Source organism: Callospermophilus lateralis, chromosome 5, assembly GCF_048772815.1.
Source record: "Callospermophilus lateralis isolate mCalLat2 chromosome 5, mCalLat2.hap1, whole genome shotgun sequence".
NCBI classification, from domain to species: Eukaryota; Metazoa; Chordata; class Mammalia; order Rodentia; family Sciuridae; genus Callospermophilus; species Callospermophilus lateralis.
The window spans coordinates 26269996-26293343 of NC_135309.1; the positions used below are offsets into that span (position 1 = coordinate 26269996).

At 45.6% G+C, this 23348-nt stretch overlaps 1 protein-coding gene across 1 annotated transcript; it reads left to right on the top strand.

Annotated features, from left to right (window-relative positions):
- Positions 1-13851: 13851 nt before the first annotated feature.
- On the top strand, positions 13852-22431 carry Il12b (interleukin 12B). The gene is made up of 6 exons (XM_076855715.2): positions 13852-13939; positions 16740-17012; positions 17570-17687; positions 19272-19489; positions 20726-20880; positions 22300-22431. The coding sequence occupies exons 1-6, from the start codon at positions 13852-13854 to the stop codon at positions 22429-22431; spliced, it is 984 nt and encodes a 327-aa protein (XP_076711830.2).
- The last annotated feature ends 917 nt before the right edge of the window (positions 22432-23348 follow it).

A 23348-nucleotide genomic window follows, 5' to 3' on the forward strand; every position in this document is an offset into this window, starting at 1 on the left:
AATAAAATACAAAATAGGGCTGGGGGTGTGGCTCAGTGGTTGTGTGCCCCTGAATTCAATTCCTGGTACCCACCCCCCCCAAAAAAAGAATACCTAAACCCACAGATGCTCAGACCCCTTGAATAAAATGGTGTAATATTTGATATTACCTATACACGAGCATTTACACTGTATTCTAAATCATCTCTAGATCACTTAGAATACCTAGTAGAATATAAATGCTGTGAAAATAGTTACTATACAGCATTGTTTAAGAAATAGTAATAGGAAAAAAGTCTATATATTTTCAAAACAAATGCAAATTTTTTCTTTTTCAAATGTATGCAACCCAAGGCTGGTTGATAGAGAGGGCAGACTGTTCCTATCTACCTCCATAAAGACAAAACTCTGGGGTTGCTCCACTCCTGATGATGCTCACAGAACCCTAGCACAGTGCCTGCTACATAACTGTCACTCAACCAGTAACTGTGAAGTTAATAAATGCTAATTTAAATTATGCAAGGGTATTTGAACTGAGGTGCTATGAAACCCAAGCATATTAGAAGGCTCTTTTGGCAAACAACATGACCAAGGGAAGTAGGCACAATCGTTTCTGGATCCTCAGACAGAAGTGTTCAAGAACAGCTTTTGGGTTGGAGAATCCCAATTGTGCCACCTCACCACTGGCAGACACTAAGCAAGTTAGTCATTCTGTGTCTCCCTGCCCGCCCTTTTCTTTGCCTACAAAAGGGTTGTCATAGAACTGTGAATCCTTAGGTGTTGTCCTGCAAGGAACAAGCATTCTAAATACAAGTTAGCTTGATCATTAGCCCAGTGTCCAAGGTCTGGACCACGAAGGTCCACACACCACACTTGGGGAAAATTTTTGCCTTAAAACTAGTGGATCCAGGTGATTCTTGCCCACTTTAGAATACAAAGTTTATTGCAAAAAAAAAGAGATTTGTGGGCAATTAATTCCCAGACCTATCAGTGTGGCTGGCTCTGGTTATGGCTGGAACTGAAAAGACTCTCCTTTGGAGCTTTGATTATCCAGTTGGATGAGGACATGGAGAACATTAGCTGGATTGTGGCTATTTTCTTCCAACTTGGCTTCACTATAGCCCCAAGCAAATAGCTGAGGGCATTTGCTGGATCCTCCCACCTTTTGCTTTCTCCCTTTTTTTTTTTTTTCCTAATTTGTTCTACTTAGTGGTACATGACAGCAGAATGCATTTCAATTCATCATACACAAATGGAGCACAACGTTTCAATTCTCTGGTTGCACACAGTATAGAGATGCACCATTCATGTAGTCATACATGTACCCAGAATAATGATGTCCATCTCATTCTACTACATTTACTACCCCCATGATCCCTTCCCACCCATCCCATGCCCAATCCAAAATTCCTTCATTCTTCCCATGCCCCCTCCCCATCATAGATCAGCATCCACTAATCAGAGAAAACATTTGGCCTTTAGTTTTGGGGGACTGGCTTATTTCAGTTACATAATATCCTCCAACTCCATCCATTTACCTGCAAATGCCATGATTTTATTCTCTTTTAATGCTGAGTAGTATTCCATTATGTATATGTACCACAGTTTCTTTATCCATTCATCTGCTGAAAGGCATCTAGGTTGGACTCACAGTTTAGCTATTGTGAATTGATATGCTATAAACATTGATGTGACTGGGTCTCTGTAGTATGCTGATTTTAAGTCCTTTGGGTATAGACCGAGGAGTGGGATAGCTGGGTCAAATGGTGGTTCCATTCCAAGTTTTCTGAGGAATCTCCACACTACTTTCCAAAGTGGTTGCAACAATTTGCAATCCCACCAGCAGGGTATGAGTGTGCCTTTCCCCCCACATCATCACCAACATTTATTATTGCTTGTATTCTTGATTACTGACATTCTGATTGGGGTGAGATGAAATCTTAGAGTAATTTTGATTGAGGTGAATAGAGAGCCTACAATATGAGACCCAATTTGTACCACACACACATCAGATAGGGCACTAAACTCCAGGATATATAAAGAACTCAAAGACGTAATACCAAGAAACAACCCAATCAATAAATGGGCTAAGAAACTGAACATACACTTCTCAGAAGAAGGTATACCAGCAATCAACAAATATAAAAAAAAAAAAGGTTCAACAGCTTTAGTAGTTAGAGAAATGCTTTTTCCCTGTTCACCAGCCCTCTTCATTTCTTGGTGTAAGAGGAAGCCGAGTGCACCCATGTCTTTGCAGTGGTCCCTGGGGAGCCCTGGAGCCCAGGGCATTCACAGACACAGAGGAAATGCCACAGGAGGGGCTTTGGATCTTCATCTGTTCCCCCAGAAGGCTGAGCTTCTGTTCAACAATGCCTGGAACCACATCCCTCTCCTCCCCAAGAGCCATCCCCACTCCCCACCCCACCCCTCTTTCTCTCTTCTGTTCCCTCCCCCTTCGGCTTAGCCAAGGATAAAGCCTCTTCTGCAACCTGAGCAGCTTTCACTCCATAGACTGGGAATCTGGGCTGGCCTCGCTGGACAGACAGTACAGAGGGACTCACAGGTTTCCATCCCACCTTTTCCTCTCACTAGCTGCATTGCTGTGGCAAGTTACCTTCACACCTCTGAGCCTCCGCTTGCTCATCTGCAAAGTGGATGGGATCGTATCAACTTCATTGTTTTATTGTAAGGACTGGATGGGAAAAAAGTCACCCAGGAAACACATGGGCCATGGAAGCACAGGCAAAGAAGTCAGCGGCTTCACTCTTCAAGTCTTAGCCTAGAAACTTCCTCTCCTGCACTTCCCTGACCGTGACCCCAAAGACCTGTGTGTTCTAAAGCACCCAGCCTTGGCTGTCACGGCAAGATGTGTGACACTGCATCAGCATTGCCTCTTGGCCTCTGTGTTGCTTCCTAGCATCCTGAGCACACTCCCAGTGGGAACCGAACTTCCCCTCTAGCATAGTAATGGGCACAAAGTCAAATGCTGAGCTAATATTTTGTCATATGAGAAACTGATCAAGCAAACAATGACATAAAGTTAAAGTGGTTATTAAAACTTGGCTGTGTTAATATCTATGATTGCCACATTGTAACACTAGAGAGACTCACTTAGTAACCAATTGCTTATTTTTTCATATTATTGTTTTTTTTTTTTTTTTTTTTAAGTACTGGGGAGTGAATCCAGGGGTGCTTAACCACTGGGCCACATCCTCAGCCCTTTTTGTATTTTATTTAGAGATAGGGTCTCACTGAGTTATTTAGGACCTCACTTAATTGCTGAGGCTGGCTTTGAACTCCCAATCCTCCTGAGCTGCTGAGCTACAGGCATGTGCCAACGTGCATGGTATATATTATTTAATCTTAATAAGAGCCACCACATATTGGTCCATCTTCTGTGCAAACTGTAACCTCATCCTTCTCTCCATCCTCTGAGGTATGAACTACTCCTAGTCCCATTACACAGGTGGGGAGACTAAGGATTGGAGAATTGAAGTAATTGTCCAAGATCTTCTAGTAGGTAGAGCAAAGCTGGGATGCCCACCCAAGACTGTTCAACCCGAGGGTCTGTCTGCTGTGTTGCCTCTTGATGAAACTGAGGAGATGCATTTCCTTTATGCTATGTTTCTCTGGCCTCCCAAATACTACAGAAGGGGCGCTCCTCGTCCTCTGATGCTCACATGGTGACCAAGGTGATGCTGTTGGCATTAACTCCTCGGTGACTAATCGCCCCTTCCCTGCCACATTTTCATCTTGCCTCGTCTCCCTAAGCAGAGTAACCCCCAGACAGAGTGCTTAGGTCAGGGCTCTTCTGGATCCCCAAATCTGAAAGGAACATATTTTGCCTATTTATGAACATAAATAAAATAGAATTTGCCAATTTTATTGTTACAAAAAAGTCACTGTGCTTTGTACTATTCAATTTTTTTTAATTTAAATCTTTAGACAGGGTCTCACTGAGTTGTTGAGGCTGACCATCCTTCTGCCTCAGCCTCCAGAGTTACTGAGATGACAGGTATGACCAGCACACTGTTTGTTTGTTTGTTTGTTTGTTTGTTTCTTTTTTAAAGTACCACCAAAAGCAACTAAAGATAGATTAAATAGAAAAGGATTTTTCAAAACCAAAAAGTAGAGAGAAAATGATAGGGCAGGAAACTGGGGTCATAGTTATCTTCCAGAGCAGATTTCTAGAGCAAGATACAATAAAGGCCCAGATAAATACAGATTTCCTACCAACAGAGAAACTAATGCAGCCTCAACTGGATGAGTCACATTAGCAGTCACAGTGGAAGAGGCTCAAATCAGAGACCCTGATTTTGGGTCAAGCCTTTTCTCACCTGGAGACTCCTACCTGCTCCACAGGTTCTGCTTAACTGTACAGTGGTTCAACAATTCTTCCTCTCAGTGCAGGGTGGCCAGGTGATGTTCAGTCATTGGTGGGTGGAACAGACGTGGTAAGGGGAAGGGCAGACCACCAGCCAGGGCAGGTCTTCACCCGAGGCCTGCCCTCTCCACACTGCCCCACCTCTTGCCTTGCTCCACCTGTTCCAACCCACAGCCAAGACCAGGTGTTCCTGAGCATAGGCATTTCTACTCCCAGCCCTCTACACCTCGGGGCACACCCACTTTCTACAGCCCAGGACACACTCACTTCCTACAGCCCAGGGCACACCCATTTCCTACATCCCAGGACACACCCACTTCCTTCCTTGCCCGCACACCTCTACCTTTCACTGGGATTGACAAAAAAATTGCAGAGAGGAAAAGAAAAAAGTTGCCATATGGGGACAGCACAATCAATGTCAAAGGGGAGCCCTGACCTTACCTGCAACCAGTCCAGTTGAGCAAGCCAAAGATGTCCACTTGAATGCTGAAAGTCAGCAGTGACCACCTCCAACACCTCTGCCTTCCATCGTGGGCCAAGAAAAGAGGGGTGAAAACATTCATTCGGCATTTGTTTTTTGGGGATTGGGGTAGGGAGGGGGAACAAGGGAGGAATAGATGAACTCTAGATAGGGCAGAGGGGTTGGAGGGGAAGGAGGGGGCATGGGGTTAGAAATGATGGTGGAATGTGATGGTCGTGATTATCCAAAGTACATGTATGAAGACACGAATTGGTGTGAACATACTTTGCATAGAACCAGAGATATGAAAAATTGTGTTCTATGTGTATAATGTGAATTGTAATGCATTCTGCTGTCATATATAAATTTTTAAAAAATCAATAAAATAAAAAAGAAAGGGAGGGTGACTCTGTAGAGATGTGGTCTGGTTCATTTTTGAGGGGGACCAGGGCCAGAAATTTGAGAGTCCCTTTAAGGATGCAGCTGACTCCAGGAATCTTACACAAAGCATCCAAACAATAAACAGGCATTTGCTCACTTCCCGCAGTCCTCTGCCTCCAGGTAGGACTGCTCTTTCTCCATCACCACCACAAATGTTTCATCAGTGACCTGGGGACTTATGCCCCTGGAAATGCTCTATGTGTGCACACAGGGAACTATGTTGGAAATGTGACTCATGATCTAGCCTAGGTACGTGTGATCCTGGAGAGCAAACCCGTCGCCACTCCATGGACCACCTTCTTTGCGTGTCTCATTCATCTCCTCTTTGGGGAACATTTTTTTCTAATTAGAAGAGTAATACGAGTTCATGGTGGATATTTTGGAAAAACTAGAAAAACATACAGAAGAGAACAAAACTCCTGCACCCTCATGCTGAGGCGGGAGGGGGGAATATAAGGAGGAGCAGAGGGGACATGGAGAACCAGGGCGGCCGTGATCCAAGGTCCAGATCTAAGTCACTTTCACCTACCTTGACCACAAACAGCATTATTAAACCCGTTATTAGAACTCCTCCGCAGAGGGGCTGGGGTTGTGGCTCAACGGTAGAGCGCTCGCCTAACGTGCGAGACAATGGGTTCGATCCTCAGCACCACATAAAAAAATAAATAAGCAAAATAAAAGTCTTGTGTCCATCTACAACTAAAAAAAAAAATTTAAAAAAAAAAAAAGAACTTCTCCACAGATACATCAATGTAGGACTACTTAAATTCACAAAGCAAACACATCGACATCGGAGAAGAAACTAACCCCCCATCCCGGTTACGGCCAACATGGTCACCATCACCAAGAAGAACTGAACACCCTCCAGATCACGCCCCTGCCCTACTGATCTTAGGCGTGTGAACATGCCCAGGCAAAGACAGGCTCACGCCTTCCTCTCCAACGTCCACGCGCCACCGCGACTCTCAACAAAATCACTGGGGCCTGGGCCTCACTTAAAATTCTTTCCAGCAATGACATTGAAGACCTTCACAGCCTTTTGGGGAAGTCCTCCTCAGGACCCCACTCCCCTGACAATACTATTCAGATACACCCTGTTACGGGTTTTTCTGGAAAAGCAGGTATCTACAAGGTGGCCCACAGTCCTAGGCCGGAAGTGTCCCTTCAAGGGTGTTGGACTGTTCTGAGGAAGCAGCCTTCCCTCCTTATCCACAGGGTGGCCCTCTTTTGTCACTTTATCATTCAGCCGTAATCACTTGGGCTCACCTGGCTGACCCCTGTGGCCCGGGTTCCACCTGTTCCCGCCTAGTTGGCAAACCCATTCCCCTGAGATCATGACCCCATTCCCCACGCAAGGCCAAAGCTGACTTTTCTAAAATTTCCACTGTCATCCCAGGCTCCCTGGGCGGGAGTGGTTTTAGAGGTGCAGGAGAAAGGGCTGGAGCAGCAGCTGAGAAAAGATTTTTGTTCTTAAGGGAGATGCAGACAAGAAAGATGGGGGGTGGGTCTTGTTGGATTTTTGTTTGTTTTTTTTATCCTGAACGTTGTCCCATGTGGGTTGTCATCGGGAAATGTGAAGGGATGATAGACTGAGAGACGCTAGAGAGAAGGAAAACTAAGTCCGCGGGACCCTAACCGATGCACAGGTGGAATCTACCCAGGTGACCTCTAGCGAGACATTGTAAGCCACGCATACAGAATAGACTGTGGCAACTGTATTGAAATAGGGCCCCTCACCCAGCCAAGGTCTGTCTGATTCTAGAAGACAAACTGCTAACCACTACACAGGAGCAATTGGCAGAACAATGTGGGTATAGTGGGTCCCATTTATATGACCAGATAGATATAATTACATAAAGAAGGCTTGGGGGACTCCTCTAGCAGACTCTCCAATCAGGGCTCTGACTTAATATTCCAGGTATGTTTTGAACTTTTCACAATAGCCTGCATGCATGTATTTTGCTTGTGTAATTTTCTAAACATTTAACTTTGGCGGGGAGAGGGTACCAGGGATTGAATTCAGGGGCACTGAGCCACATCCCCAGCCCTTTTTTTGTATTTTATTTAGAGACAGGGTCTCACTGAGTTGCTTAGTGCCTCACCATTGCTGAGGCTGGCTTGGAACTTGCCATCCTCCTGCCTCAGCCTCCTGAGTCACTGGGATTTCAGGCGTGCCTCATTGTGCCTGGCTAAACATTTAAATATTTTAAAGAACACATGACTCCTCCTTGATTTGAAATGTGGTGTTAGAAGCTCAAAGCAATCTTTTGTGGGGGGTGGGGTGGGGTTGTGGTCAAACAGTTCTGCAGTTATTTTCAGTTTCTGGGGGGATGGCCAGCCTCTCACAGCCTCATCCTTCCTCTCCCACAGCGGGAGCGTAGGGAGCTCAGGGGCTCTGACTCAGCTTGCATGGGGTCGGGGTCTGGATCATGAAGTGGGACAAGTTCACAAACCTTTTCTGAGAACCCCAGACAACGGGCATTCCACTGTCCTAGGCAGAGTGCTGGCTGGCCTTGTGCAGAGTCGAGAGATGAAAGAGGCCCGGGATGTCTCTCCAGCCAATGGAACACGAGTGTGAAGTGTCTACAAGTGTCAGCCCCGGGACCCACACCCAACTACCTGCGATGGCCACATGAGTCTCCACTTTAGATTGCAGACTCCTGAGCTCCACTGGGATCTACTGATCTTCCTCTCTGAGTGTGAGGGCTAACAACCTGGAGCCTGTTATTGTTACACACAGATCAAGTTTGAGAACTACTTCCACCACGGTTGAACTGGACTCATCCAAACAGTCCCATGGGGCAGAGATGAGGAGGGCCCAGTTCATCTTTCTCATCCTGGTGTCTGGATGGGCAGCCAAATGAATGGCTTAGTCACAGCCACGTGGCCTTCATGGTATAAGGACTGTTAGGAGCCCTGTTCTGCCCCATCTCATTACTTGCCTCTGTCTCCTTGCACTCCTATCATCTTTGATGCCCCCTTGTGAGCTACCAAAAGCCTTTGGGGCATAGGACAGTATTGAAATAGATAAGTACAAACAGCCTTCTTGAGCATTTAGCCAGGATGCACAAGTTGTTACATATTTCAGTAAATGTGTACAATTCCCTAGTAACATCACACACACACACACACACACACACACACACAATCAAACTGCAGTAACAACAAAAAAATTAAACTATGGAAAGGCCCCCTAGATACACCAACTGTGAAAAGCCAACAGGGTCCCCCCACCCCTCGCATCTGCTCCTGCTGCACCTTCCATCTCAGTCTCTCTCCCTCCCCCCTTCTCTCTCTCCTCTCTCTCTCTCTCTCTCTCTCTCTCTCTCTCTCTCACACACACACACACACACACACACACACACACACACAATGGTATTGTACAACCAACATATAATGCAACCTTCTTGGTTCACAATCCCCTGTATCTGAGATCTCATTTTGGGGAAGCCTAGAGAACAAAAGAATAGGAGGCGCTCTGCGCTGGAGGCAATGTCTCCTCCCTCAGTCAGAGCACAAGGTAGATAACCGGTGGGACTGCCAGCTTAGCGGCCCCGCCCTCCCCGTCCAGGACCGATGGCTGGAGGGAGGAAGTGTGCGGCTGGGAAGCTCCGCCGCTCTCGCTCGGGTTTCCCTTTTCCCCCCTCGACGAACACTACGAGGAAAGTGGCCCGGAAATCTGCGCCCGCCCGAAACCTGGCGGGTCCGGCTCCAGCCCCAGGAACTTCCCCCGCGGCGGGGCGGGCGCGGGGCGGAGAAGGCGGCCGCCGAGCTGGGCTCCGGGACTGGGCGCGCCTCGCCGCAGCGCCCTCTGTCGGCGGCTCCGGGACGGCCGCCTCCGTGTGGGAACTTGGGCGCCTGTTTGTGCAGATGTGCAGGCGGCAAGGCCAAAAGGGAGGGTTAGCTACCACCAGCGTCCACCTTTGCGCACCTCTGGGCCACTTTACATTCCTCTAGAGAGGTGTCTTTATTCACTGAACCTCAGGAGCATCTACCCAGGGCTCCTAAGTCCAAAGATGTGTGTGCCAATGCCTGGCTGCCCAAGAGGGTATGTCTTGAGTGTGACATAGGTTGTGGCAGGCTTGCGTGTGGCCGCCTCACCTGCTGCTACTGTCTGTGAGTGAGCACCTATGAGCCCAGGATGTGTCTCTGCAAGTGTCTGTCTTATTACTGTACACGAGTTTTTGTCATCTTCCCAGAGCTAGGGGTGATGAGCAGCGGTGTGGGGAGGAGTGGGTGTGCCTGGGCGTGTGGTGGGCACAGTCGGAAATCTAGATGTTAATGGGATGAAGTGGGGGAAGAGGCCCCAGATACAGTCAGCCCTTTGCTAGTCATCTCCCTTGACTTTAGGAGAGCCATGGACTTGGCTTTGAGGACCTCTAACTAACATGCCCGGTACCCTGTTCTGTCACCAACTCAGCTTCCTGCATGACTCCCCTTGGCCTCCTTTTCCCCAGTCTGTGGAACCCAGGGAGGCTGCCTAGGGCCGTCTCTAAGCACCTTGACTATGATGCAAACCCAAAGAAATTAGCATTCCCCTCTCCTTCCTTTTTCCCCACCCCAAAGTCATTTCCTCCTACCTGGGATTTTGATGTCTTGGTTCCTTTCAGTGTTATTGATATACACCGAGGGGGGAAGGGGAGGAACTTCTCGAAATTCCCCAGAAGGTTTTGAGAATAGTTGTCAATGTTGCAACTTGGAACAAGTCAGTTTCGAGTTTGGTTTTCCATCAGAAAGCTCAGCAGGAGTGGGGTATATAAGCTCCAAGAGCAGGACCAGCAGCAGAGGAAACAACGGTTTCAAGCCCATCTGACCCTGCAGCCTGCACCAAGCCAAGGTAAGCTGCTCCCTGGGCCCTGCCACCCTTCCCTCTGTCCTGCAGGCTAGGTGTTGCCCCTGCACTGGGCAGCGTGGAGGGCTGGTTTACTGGAAGCTAACTGACCTTCTGGCACACTGGTGAAAACTAGGTACTTTGAATAAAGCACCAGTTTAAAAAGCCAATTAATAATCATTGTAAGCCAAGGCCTATGAACAAGCCCACATTGACAGAAAGGTTTGTTTTATGTTTCTCTGGGTGTGTGTTTGTGTGTGTCCCGAAGTATTAATGGCTATCAATGAGAGGCTCGTGTACAGTTAAAGTCAGTGGTGCTTGCCTTTGTACTGAAAACTTTTTTAAAAGTCTTTCATACCTGCCTTGAAGTTATTGAATTCAAAATTAGGCCTGGTAACTGAATGTGACAGGTCATATCCACTCCATCCTTGGGATGCTCTGTTGTTGAATCAACCAGTTTGGACAGTAGGTCTTCTGGTTCTTTGGGATTAACTAAATTTGAATCCACTTACAAAATGAAAAGCCGTGGTAAAGCTTACAACTGTTTTCTGAAGAGTTCTAAAATCCAGGAGAAGGGTGGGAGGGAGGTGATCTTTACGATACTGGTGTCTCGTACTTGCCCAGGTACAATTGTGTGCAGTGACATGATCAGGTTAAGATCTCACTTTAAACCCCTGCTGATAGCTCCCTTTCTTTTGAAAACAAGAAATTTGAAGATAGTGAACTGAACAAGGGGACCCTCTCAGAGTTCATTTTACTGGGATCCAAAATTGTCTGGCTTTTATACTACTGCTAATTCATGGAACCCCTCTAGGCTAGACTTTGGCTAGACCCTGGGAATAAAGCATGAAACAACACAGACGGCATCCCTGCCATCAGAGAACTTAGTGTGGGGGGCTGCCAAACCTTAAAGAAGGAACTGTGTTATTGTAAGTACCATGGAAGGAGGAGATCAAGGAGCTAAGGGACCAAGAGCCCAAGGATAAGCCCATGGGTGCCAAGTTGGACATTTCCCATCAGTTATTTCATTAGCTCCTTACTCCAACAGGATGCCCCTTTTACAGATTAAGACTGTGAGGCCGACAGAGGTCTATGGGACTCACTTGAGGTCACACAACTAGCAAGCAGCAGAGCTAGGATACCAACTCTAGGACTGGAGCCCTTTCCATGTGCCTCCCATGCCATCTGTTACTGTCTTTTTTTTTTGGTATCGAGAATTGAACCCAGGGGCACTTAACCAAAAAGCCACATTCCCAACCCCATTTTTGTATTTTATTTAGAGACCGGGTCTTGCTGAGTTGCTTAGCGCCTCGCTAAGTTGCTGAGGCTGGCTTTGAACTCATGATTCTTCTGCCTCAGTCTTCCGAGCTTCTGGGATTACAGGGTGCACTACCACGCTGGCTTGACTGTGTCTTTTCTATTTGTAAATTACAATTTTCTTTCAAATTGAAAAGTAACCAGCAAAAATAAGACCTGCAAAAGATCTATTCATTACTGGAATACCCGGGTTGACCCCAGTGCTAGGCTACAGTAGCACACCCCAGGAAGCAGGAATGCCTAACTGGGGTCCCTTTGTTCCACTTGCATGGGTTTTAAGAGTTTTGGAAACATATGAAATTGAATGGGGGGAAAATATCCTCAAGGCTTTCAAATGTACTGTGCCAAGGAAATGTGGGCTGAGGGCTACAGCTTCCCAGTCTCAGCTCTCAATCCAAGAGCCCAAGGATAAGCCCTTGTTGCACCCTGTTTTGTTTATCTAGGTTTGAGTCAGGTAGGGACCCAGCACTGTCTCCACCCCTTCCCAGTGTTCTGCGGTTTGAAATGCAGATGATGACAGAATAGCAGTTGTTTCTTAGGACCATGGCCAGGGATCCCTGGATCCTGAGAGGCAGTTCTCCTGCAATGCTCAAATGCATCTGAGGCCCAGAGAGGAAGTGCTTGGCACAGAGCCAAGGGAAAATCCCGGCATTGAGAGAGTCCAAAGGAATCACCAGGAGATGCCAGGAATCTCCGATGGTCCCATTGCCAGAGTGCTGACACGTGAATTTTTTACAGGCCCGTGTTATTGCAGTATCTCTGTAGACATTTCCTTATAGCCTGGCATGACTTTTTTGGCTATCCATTATGCACAATATATAGAGAGAGCACCCATTTTTTTCCCCTGATCTCTTCTGCTAGAAATGAGCTAATACATGATAGGTTGCCTTCTATTATATCATCTCATTGAATTCCTCAACAACCCTTTGAAATGACATAGTGCTTTTATTATGTCCATTTGATAGATGAGGAGACTAAGGTTCAGGGAGTAATTTAGCCAACAGCCCACAGCTCATGAGTAGTGGGACCAGAATGCAAGCCCATGTCTGTTTGACTCCAAGCCTATGGATGTACCAACCAAAGCCCTTTGCCAACTAGAACCTCAGGAGCTTTATAATAAAAGGGAATCAAACTTATAGCTTAGCAACAGTTCTGCCACAGCTGTGATACTGATCAAATACATTTATTAAGTATTTGAGTGACACATTGAAGCCTTGTTCTTCATATGATTTACACCAGTGGTCCCTGTAATCATGTTCCTGCAGCACATTGGTGTTCGTCAAGATGGATGGAGGCATTTCAGAATGAAATCAAATAATCATCACCTCACCATAATATATAGATGGAATGTAATTTTCACAGTCTAAAGATTTCTACGAACCCTGGATACGAATCTAGGCTGTGTTCTAATAGAAAATGGCGGTTGGCTTAGCATGAAAGTATGCATTTCATTACTTCATGGTACATCTATCATTATTTCATTGTCTTCTGCCAAAGAACACCTTGATTTTCAGGAGTTGTGGTTAAAACAGTGATTCTTAAAGTGTGGTCCCCTGGCCAGAAGTATCCGCTTCACCTGTGACCTTACTAGAAATGCAGATTCTCAGGCCTTGCGCCAAGACATGCTAGGTCAGACACTCAGGTGGTGAGTCCCTGCAGTCTGTTTGGTAGGCTTACCAGTTATTCTGATGTATGTTTAAGTTTGAGAACTGTTGGGTTCATATTATGTGGGAATTATCTTGAAATATGGAGTCGCTGCTGTTGAAACATGAGAAACTAAATCAATACAGGTTGTTGTCAAAACTTGAAAATTCACTTCTGTATGACCTTTCCCATTCCTAACCTAAGTCCTTTGGCCCTAGTTATCCCAATTCATGCTACCTTGTGCTACAGGGATACAGGCACGGGGCTTATCACTCCAACTGGAGAGGAAGCATCTAATATATCTATTAGCATCTAATATATCTATTAGATATTAGCATCTAATATCTATTAGAAGATACTGAATGGAAGTATCTGTACCTAGAAAGCAGGATGTAGGTGAAAACTTTTCATTCCCAACCACTGTTAGCTCAATGATCTTAAAGTATTGTATTAAAATTACAGCAAGCACTAAATAAATACCTGCTGAATGTTGATCCAGAAAAGTTTGTGTCCCTTCTCTGAGCTTATGTTTCTCATCTTAATTGTGTCAGACGGCCACACCTTAGGTGTCTTTCAGCTCCAGATAGCCTATGAATCTGTTTGAACATGTTCTTACCCAGAGACTGGCATAGGACTCCTGTAATTCTCATCACATTCACATGAGAGTGTGGAGAAAGTCCAGATTTAAAACTTAGATAGAAGGTGGATACGACTCACAAAGCTAACTGAATAATGATGGACCTCTCTCTCTTCCTCCTCCCCCTTTCTTCTCTTGCCTCCTACCTCCCTTTACAGATGTGTCTTCGGCAGTTGGTCATCTCCTGGGTCTCCCTGGTTTTGCTGGCATCTCCCCTCTTGGCCATATGGGAATTGGAGAAAAATGGTAACCAACCTCTCATGATTCTCGGTGGAGGCCCCAGAGTCTAAGCCAGGGCTCTCAGGCAGCCCCTGATGGAAATCAGACAGCAATGGGCAATTGAGCCCTCCTCCTGAGAGCCCTCACCGGGAACCTGTAGGGCCTTGTTCCTTCCGCCCCTGTAGGGTATCTATATTGTTTGGTTTTCATGTTGGATGCCAGGTGGGGCTTGTTGTGGACTGTGGTATGAAAAGAACTATGGTCTTCGCTGGTAATAACCACAACAACAAATTACTAGTACATATTATTCACTTAGTAAATACACATTAGCTGATTGTCACTTGTACCTGAAAGACCACCAGATGTTGGAGATGGCTCTCTTTACATAATAATAAAGATTGTTACTATGTATTAACATAAGATCTCACTTTACTTCCCAACAACCATGCAAGGTAGGGATTATCTGCATCCCATTTTGCAGACGTTGAAAACTGAGGCTCAAGAGATTAAGTCACTCACCCAATACCACATACCTAGAAAGGGTAGAACAGGGTGGACTTGGTCCCAGTTCTATCTCACTTCAAAGCATATGCACTGAAGTTATTTGAAAATGTTACAAGGACATAAAATCATTGTTTCCTGGGGCCTTGGAGAGCTGAGTCAAAGGAAATAGACATGAATTGAGGATGAAGATTTCAGCCGATGATCAGAAATAATGTTTTAATCGTCAAGTGAGTACAACCCTGAAATGGGTAACAGAAAGAACTTTAAGAACATTCCTTCATTCTAAAACATTTCAGGAAGAGGACAGTGCTGCCACTCCTCCCTGACCCCATGAAGGTCAGAGAGTGTTAAACCCGCCCTTAAGTACAGGCCAAAGCTATATTCCTTCCAGCCCCAGGAGTTCTTGTGTGCTTAGGAACTCTGGCCTTTGCCTAGGTAACCCCTTCGTTCTGATCTGGTAAACCACAGAAATTCCAGAGTGTCAGTGTGAGAAATACTGAGAGGCCTTGGGAGGCCTCTTAATGAAGTCAAGCCTCGTTTTCTTCTTGCATTTGTTTTCTCTACCCTTGGGCCAAGGTCTTCTAGGGCTTCTGAGTCTTGGTTGTGACAGGAAAATAAGCATGCTGTTCCTTTGCCAGCAGGCACAAAGAAAAACTAGAGACAGCCTCAGGTTCCCAGTGGTTTTATGTCAGCAGACTAATCATTTCCAAAGTGTGGGACCCCAAGCTCTTTTTTTACCTCTTATCTTTGTTACCCATTCAAGCACTTACAAATCCCATAGATGTAAAAGGAGCACTTTATCTTCCACAGTGCTTACCCTTGAATGCCAATCACGTGTCTCCATTTGCCAGGCATTTAAGGGCGCTGTGTTAAGCTCTCATATGAATTAGCTTATATAATCCCACACCTCGCCAACTTGAAGCAACTACTAATATTTTTCTCCTTTGAAAGATGGTGACATCCAAGCTTAAAGTAGTTGAGTGCCCCTCCCCCACCACTGCCAAAGGCCCCAAGCTAGTGTAAGGCCTAGAGCTGATTCTAATCCAGACCCATGTCACTCCAAAATCCAGGCTCTTCACCCTGTGGCTGTTAAATTTGAACAGGCATTAAAATCATCTAGAGGGCTCAAAAAAAGGGCATCATTGGACCCAGACCCAATGATGTTCATGTTCCTAGTTGGCAGATGAGGAGAGTGAGGCTCCTAGTGGTTATGTGCATTTCTGATTTAGCAACTGAAAATTCACATTTCTAACAGGTTCCCTAGCCGCTGCTTGTTGGTGGCAGTTGGATTATAAGGCTCTGAGAACCATTGTGTTAAACTATTCTGTGCCACTAATGATTGATGCGTGGATAAACAAATGAACAAAGCTTTGACCTGACCTGCCATTTGGGGTGCTCCCCTGAGCCATTCTTCACCCTCAGTTTAGATACTGGCTTTAGAGATCCAAGCCTAAGAGACAAAGGTCCAAGGTTTTGCTGTTCAGCTTCCTGCTGGACATGACCTTGCTTAGCCCCTTAGCCTCAGAGCCCTCCCCTACAAAATGAAAAGACTGTGATCCACTGGGTTGCTTTCTAAAGTAGAAAACAGCTTAGAAAACAGAGATCATGAAAATCTCCATTGTTGAGTTCCGTGCAGAAGGAACTAAACCGCTAAATCCCTGTGGAAAATTTTAAGAGAGTTTTCGGTGCAGTTGGCTGACACTTTGGGCTGTGACTAACAATAATAACAAACACAGTTTGCCACATGCTAAGTGCCTTGGATTTACGTGCTTCCTTCAATTAGTGCTCACAGCCAAACCTACAACATAGGTACTGTTCATGTTCCCAGTTGACGGATGAGGAGAGTGAGGTTCCTAGGGGTTAGATGCACTTCTCTGGATCCCCTAACCAGTTATGGAGACTGACCAGGAAACCCTGGGTCTTTTACTACTGTTACTCTGTTACATACTGTACCCTGCATTATGCCCTATGAAACTGAAATTGTGCTGGGTGTTTACCTCCACTAGATCTTTGACAAAGAATCTTGTGCTCTCTGTATTTTTTTTTTTTTTTTTGGTGGGTCAAAGTCTTTTTCCATGTGCCCACTAATCAGAGGTTGATCATTAAAGGCATTCTGCCAGCTTATGAGTCCCCGGCAGCCCTAAAATCCTTTGCTTCTCTGCTCCGTGACCTTGAGCCCAAGCAGAGTCCAATGGTATAAGATCATCTCAGGAAGCATTTGCCAAACACTTATGAGCAAGGTAGTGCTTAGGCGGTGGAGATGCCAAGATGGTTAATAAAATAGCCCTGACGTTCATGGTTCTTTACTTCTGGTGCTCTCCAGTCTACGTGGTGGAGCTGGATTGGCACCCTGACACACCTGGAGAAACGGTGGTCCTCACCTGTGACACGCCTGAAGAAGACGGCATCACCTGGACCTCAGAGCAGAGCAGTGAGGTCTTAGGCTCTGGCAAAACCCTGACCATTCTAGTCAAAGAGTTTGAAGACGCTGGCCGCTACACCTGCCACAGAGGAGGTGAAGTTCTGAGCCAGATGCTCCTGCTGCTTCACAAAAATGAAGTTGGGATTTGGTCCACTGATATTCTGAAGAAAAAAGGTAATTGCGTTCCCTGGGGGAGTATCATTTCTCTTCCCCTCAATAAAAGATGCAGAAATGTTTTAAAAATTGAAAAGGCAAGACATAATTAGTAGGGTTAATGAAAGAACAGCAAGTCTGTATAAAAACCACCCCAAACCTCCATTTTCCTTTGCTTTCTGGAATTTGGGGATTTGATCAATCACTGAAATTTCATATTGAGATAGAGTTTCATTGTCACCTTGAATGCTGTGCTGAGGTTGTCTTTAAATAGTAAACATTATTGGACGGCGAATGGAAGTTAACCAATCTGGATGAATGCCAAAAAAAAAAAAAATTAATACTTTTGTCCAAAGTGTTGAGTGTGTATAGTGGCACACTCGGCAGAATCAGCCTCCTATTGGGTCGTTCCCAGTCTTTGCAGAACAACCTGCCCCAGCAGTAGCAGCATTTTCAAAGGAAATGAATGGAAGGATGTCATCCTTGTACCGTTTGTTGGCCTGTGACTAACCACAAAAATCAAAATCTTCCTGGGAGACAACCCCTAAATATTGGATTTTTATTCTTTTCAAACCCAGAACCTGAAAATAAGAACTTTGTAACATGCGAGGCAAAGAATTACTCTGGACGTTTTACCTGCTGGTGGCTGACGGCAATCAGTACTGATGTGAAATTCAGTGTCAAGAGCCACAGAGGGTAAGTGAAACCGTGTTAGTTTCTCAGCATTTTGATGCCACCATTTCATTAAGAATATAAGGGGAAACTATCAGTGACCCATCAATTAGTGATAATAATTTAAAAAATCAATCCCATGTTTTTTCAACCCCTCTCTCTTGCTTAAGGCAAGGAAAACATGGAGTTGGAAGCCAATCCTCTGAACAAATGCGTGTGAGGGCGGGATATGGTCAGGGCCTGACAACAGTCTCTGCTGTGTTTGAACCCACTCAGCCAAATTTCCTGGCAATGGTTCATTAAGGCTTATGGCACCACAGGGAGAAATAAAAAAGGAGAAATCGAAGCTACAGATGACTTGCCAAAATTGTACCTTGACTCAAAAATAGAAACAAGTGCTCAGGGGCATAGACCTCGGAGGCCCTCAAGCAGATTCCAGAGCTCTCTGAGGCTTCCTGAAAATTTCCCACGGCCACTTCAACTCCTGTTTCCTCTGCTAATGCTGCTAATCTGAGTTCACTGTTTGTCCAACTTGAATCAAGTTTTAAGCAATCTAGAACAGCTGAGCAAACCCTAGTGGGCACCCTGGCTTTGCCGCCATTTAAATGGTCAATTAAGTGTTTCCATCTTTAAAATGAAAATGCTTGCTGGAGAAACGCTTATCCCAGTGTCCAAAGACACCCATGCATGTCTTAGGTGACACTGTGACATTTTTGATCATCAGCAAAGAATGGTTAAATAAAGCCTAAAACAATATACCCTGGCTTAATGTGCATCCATTAACATCCATAACCCAATCTGTTTTGTCAGGGACAAGGTGGTAACGAAATTATAGGCTTATAATTTGATTCTATTATATTTTAATAAATTTATATCTATATAGATAAAATACACAAACATATATACGTGTGGGTTATATGATTATATTGAATATTCAACAGGCTACAACAAGTATTTATATGTGGGGAGCAGGCATAGGGAAGATATGTACTTCCTTCATACACATTTTTTTTTATATACTGAGGATTGAACCCAGGGATGCTTAACCACCAAGCCACATCCCCAGACCCAGCCATGTTTTAAAAATATCTTTTTTTTTTTTTTTTTTTTTTTTTTTTTTAGTTTAGAGACAGGGTCTCACTAAGTTACTTAGGGCCTCACTAAATTGCTGAGACTGTCTCTGAACTCGTGATCCTCCTGCCTCAGCCTCCAAAACCTCTGGGATTACAGGCATATGCCACTGCACCTCACTATTAGTACACATCTTTATCATTCTTAATTTTTATAATTGGTATGTATTAATTTTGTAATTAAAATTGGAAAATTTATTTAAATTTTTAATAAGGGGATTTAAGAAGGGATTCTGGATCTGACAAATTTCAAGGTTCATTTAGGCCAGGGGTATATATACCCCTGTAGCTTCCAATCTCTTGCAGCTAAGCCTGTTCTTCTGGAAAGGGCTGTTTCTTACCCACTGCAGGGAATCAGTCCAGCTGGACAAATCTTGTCTCACACAGACTCTGGAGGCCTACCGACCTCAGTGACTGCAATCACTGGGAACTCACTAATCAAATTGTAACACAGGATACTTTCTGTCTTTGACCTCAGCTCCTCTGACCCTCAAGGGGTGACGTGTGGAGAAGCAACTCTCTCTGCAGAGAGGGTCAAAATAGAGCAGAGGGAGTACAAGAAGTACTCGGTGCAGTGCCAGGAGGACAGTGCCTGCCCCACCGCTGAGGAGACCCTGCCCATCACGGTGGTGGTGGACGCAGTTCACAAGCTCAAGTACGAAAACTACATCAGCAGCTTCTTCATCAGAGACATCAGTGAGTTTGCATGATTTTCTGTGCTTCAAAGGAAAGATGCCATTTGTCACATGTTCACCATGAGTGGGACACTGGGGTAAGGGGTTTACATGCTTGCTCTTTATTCTGCAACACCCCAAAGATGATGTAGATACTTCCTATTACCTGCATTATAAGAAGGGGAAATTACAGACACACACACACACACACACACACACACACAGATTTATATAATTTTCTCCAAAAGGTACATCTGTTTTTTTTTTTTTCTTTTTTAAGTGGCAGGTAGAGATGTCACTGTTGATTATTTCCATTACCATTTGTTCATTGAACAGTTCTCATGATAAACTATAACAGGCTCATAGAACTTGCTCTAGAATTTGTGAAATTTGTATCTGGGGGGTGGGGACCGGGGGTCTAGAGGATGGCCAAGGAAGCCCTCTCTAAGAAGCTGACATTCAGCTGAGACCTCCAGGAAAGATATCAGTTGTATTAAGAACAGAGGGAAGAGTATTTCCAAAGCACATCCTAGGAGCCATGGTCTCTGTGTGGAACTGTGCTGGGTCCCCAGGGCCTGTGCACATCCTGAAGAAGGGGTGCTCTCCCCTCGTGTAGAGAAGGCACCTGCCTACTTGAGGACAGAGACTTCGAGATGCTCACTGCATGTCCTCCAGGCGCAGCACAGTGGTGGCGTGGGATAGGTGCCCAGTCATTATTCATAGGGAAAAAAAAATGAACAAGCACAGAGACAATCAGTACTAACTTGTCCAACCCACCAGTGCCAAAAGCCATGAAAACACAAAAGGAAGTGCAGCAGTGAGTGGGAAGTCTCTCATCTCACCTCCATGGGCAGCTCAGCTCAGCTTTTCATTTAGTGCCAAGTGTGGGATTCAGCACAGAGAGGGTGGCCCCTCACTGCAGAGCCCGGCTTTCACAGTGAGCTCATAACTAAGAACTCACCTCTAGGCGCTAAGCAGGGGTGGTCCCACCACCGAGGCTCACGGGATCGTGCAGTGATGAGGAGTCCGAGATTCTCTTGGAAAAGTGAAAGCTGTGGCCACTGATGATGACTCTCTGCACGGGGCGCCAGTGGGAGCACCTACAGGCAGAGAGGCTTCCCAGTGCAGTCAGCTGCTCAGAGAAGTTAAGAAGTGCCCTGTCACTCATGGCTGCTCAAAGGTGCAAGCAGGATCAGAAGCCCAAACCCTAACTCCAAAGCTCCATTAGGAAAATAAAGGTGTTTGTCCTTTTCCACAGTCAAACCTGACCCACCCAAGAACCTAAACATGAAGCCATCCAAGACTCCTCAGCAGGTGGAGGTCACCTGGGAGTACCCAGACAGCTGGAGCACCCCGCACTCCTACTTCTCCCTGACATTCTCTGTGCAGGTCCAGGGCAAGAAGAAGAAAAGGGTAAGAGGCCATCTAGGTACAGCAGATTCTGTGGGAAGTTACGTGGACACACACCAGGGAGATGCATGGTGATAACAACTGATTTTCTACATTGTAATTGATGCATTATAATCATACATGATGGTGGGATTCACTGTAATCACTGCTAATTTGACTTAGCCCTTTCCATGGGCCTGTGTCAAGGGCATGTCACTTGATGCATGCAATTAACCCCGTGAAGGCAGCCAGTATTGCTTTCACCACTTCACAAGTGAAGACGACGAAGCTCCGAGAGGCTGTGACTTGCCCAAGATCACTAGCTAGAAAGTGGTAGAACCAGAACCCAGACTCAGTGAGCCACCCACCCCATGGCCTCCAGTATGGCTGACCATTCATCCTTGCACTAAAACCTGTCCCGATACAGGAGACCTGGACTCCAGGATCCCCAAATGACTGTTTCCATGGAGGGAATATAATGAATGATAAGCATTCACACGGTCTCACCCAATATGGGTAGCTCCTGACTGTTCCAAACATGGTAAAATCATGTCACCAAACTTACAAGGCCAAAATGCTGGCTTTCCAACCTTTGGCTTTAGCCTCAGAACCCTTTTGGCTCATACAAGTTTTCAGAGACATTTTACAAAGTACTGCCCTCTTATACACCACTTGTAAAAAAATCACTGAACAAAGGTCTTATTCAGCATAGCATTTTGCAGTTGGTAGAAACTTAAAATTCAATCACTCCCTGGAAAAGGGGAAGGTGGGAGGTGAGGCTATTCTGGAATAGATTTTACCTAGTTGTCACCTAAAATCTTGGCAAATATCTTCCCCTATTTAAGATACATGTCACTATTAGGTGGTACTTAGGGCTCTCTACATACTGATGACTTACAAAGAGCTTTTACATGATCAACTTTAACTTTTGCAGTTCTATGAGGCAGGCTTATTGTTGTCCCTGCTCATATATGAGGAGAGACACAGACTAAGACATTTCCCTGAAGTTCCAGAGCTATTCAGTAGCCCTGCTAAAGCTCTGAAGGCAAGTCTGAGGGCTTTGGAGATTGGGGTATGGATTTTGAATATGCAAGGGACAGCTAGAGAAAAGCTGTGTGAGTCCCATCAGCAGCTGAGTACTGGAGTGACTGTCCGCAGAGCTTTGGAGCAAGGCCACTGTGTAGAAAGATGAGAGCTGGACCAAACCTGTTCCCTTCAGGGCTTACAAGATAGAAAAGCCACATGTGTATTGGGAGATTCTGCCAGTAAGTGGTGCAATTCCACCAAGCGTCCAGTAGGTGGTGCAATTCTGCTCAGTGCCAGAACTGCCAGGGTTCCAAGACCCGGTTGGTTGGTGTGAAGAGATGGTGCCCTGCAGAAACAGGTGTGGCCTACCAAGTGACTGCAATGTCAATGGACCTTACGGTTTCCACTCCTTTTCAGAGCAATACTCTCCACGTGGATAAGACCTCAGTCACAGTGACCTGCCAGAAGGGTGCCAAGGTCAGCGTGCAAGCCCGAGACCGATACTACAACTCATCGTGGAGTGAATGGGCAACCGTGTCCTGCCCTTAGGTGAGCAGAACTACAAAGCCCATCCCAGACCTGTCCCTAGGTAGAGAACAATGATGGGGGGCTGCCCAGGAAAGGAAAGGGGGAGTGGGATGCCCAGCCTAGGGACACCAGAGCCCAAAGCATTTATTCAGTAACAGATACTGATTGGATGTCTGTTTATGTCAGGCAGTGTGCTGGGCCAAGGGATATTGCAGTACAGAAACAGGCATGGGTCCTGTCTTCAAAGAGAAGGCACAAAAGAGAGAGAGGAAGCCAGGAGTCAGAGCGAGAAGGGCGTGGAGCTTCTGGGAGTTAGAACCTTATTCTGGGGTCCAGGGGAGCCACTAAGTGTTCTAAATGAGGAAGCAACCCAATCACATATTTTTTTTTTAAAGAAACATCCTCAACAGAACCTCTGGGGAGGTGGGCATGGTGGCCCCCGCCTGTAATTGCAGGGACTCAGGAGGCTGAGACAGGAGGATCTCAAGTTCAAAGCCAGCCTCAGCAACTTAGCAAGACCCTCAGCAATTTAGTGAGACCCTGTCTCAAAATGAAGAAAATAAAAGGGCTACGGATGTGACTCAGTGGTTAGGCACTCCGGGGTTAGATCCCTAGTAACAAAATAAGAATGAACAAACCAATCTTTGGGAAACATGGTATCTGCCAAATTTTAGGCCACATATAGAAAGGTTGGGCCTTCTAACATGGAAGCCCCAAAACCCAACTGCCTGGGACCATGTGTGTTGAGAAATCAGAGGGCCTCACCACCACATTTCTCATCCACACAGGCTTTCCACATTCTTTTCCAGGTTCCAATCCCAGGATGAAACTTTGGAGGAAAAAATGGAAGATATTATACAAAATTTTTTCAAGACATATTGGAAGAAACCCCGAATGATATTTTCTACTCAATTTGCTTTTTAAATTTTTTAGGACCA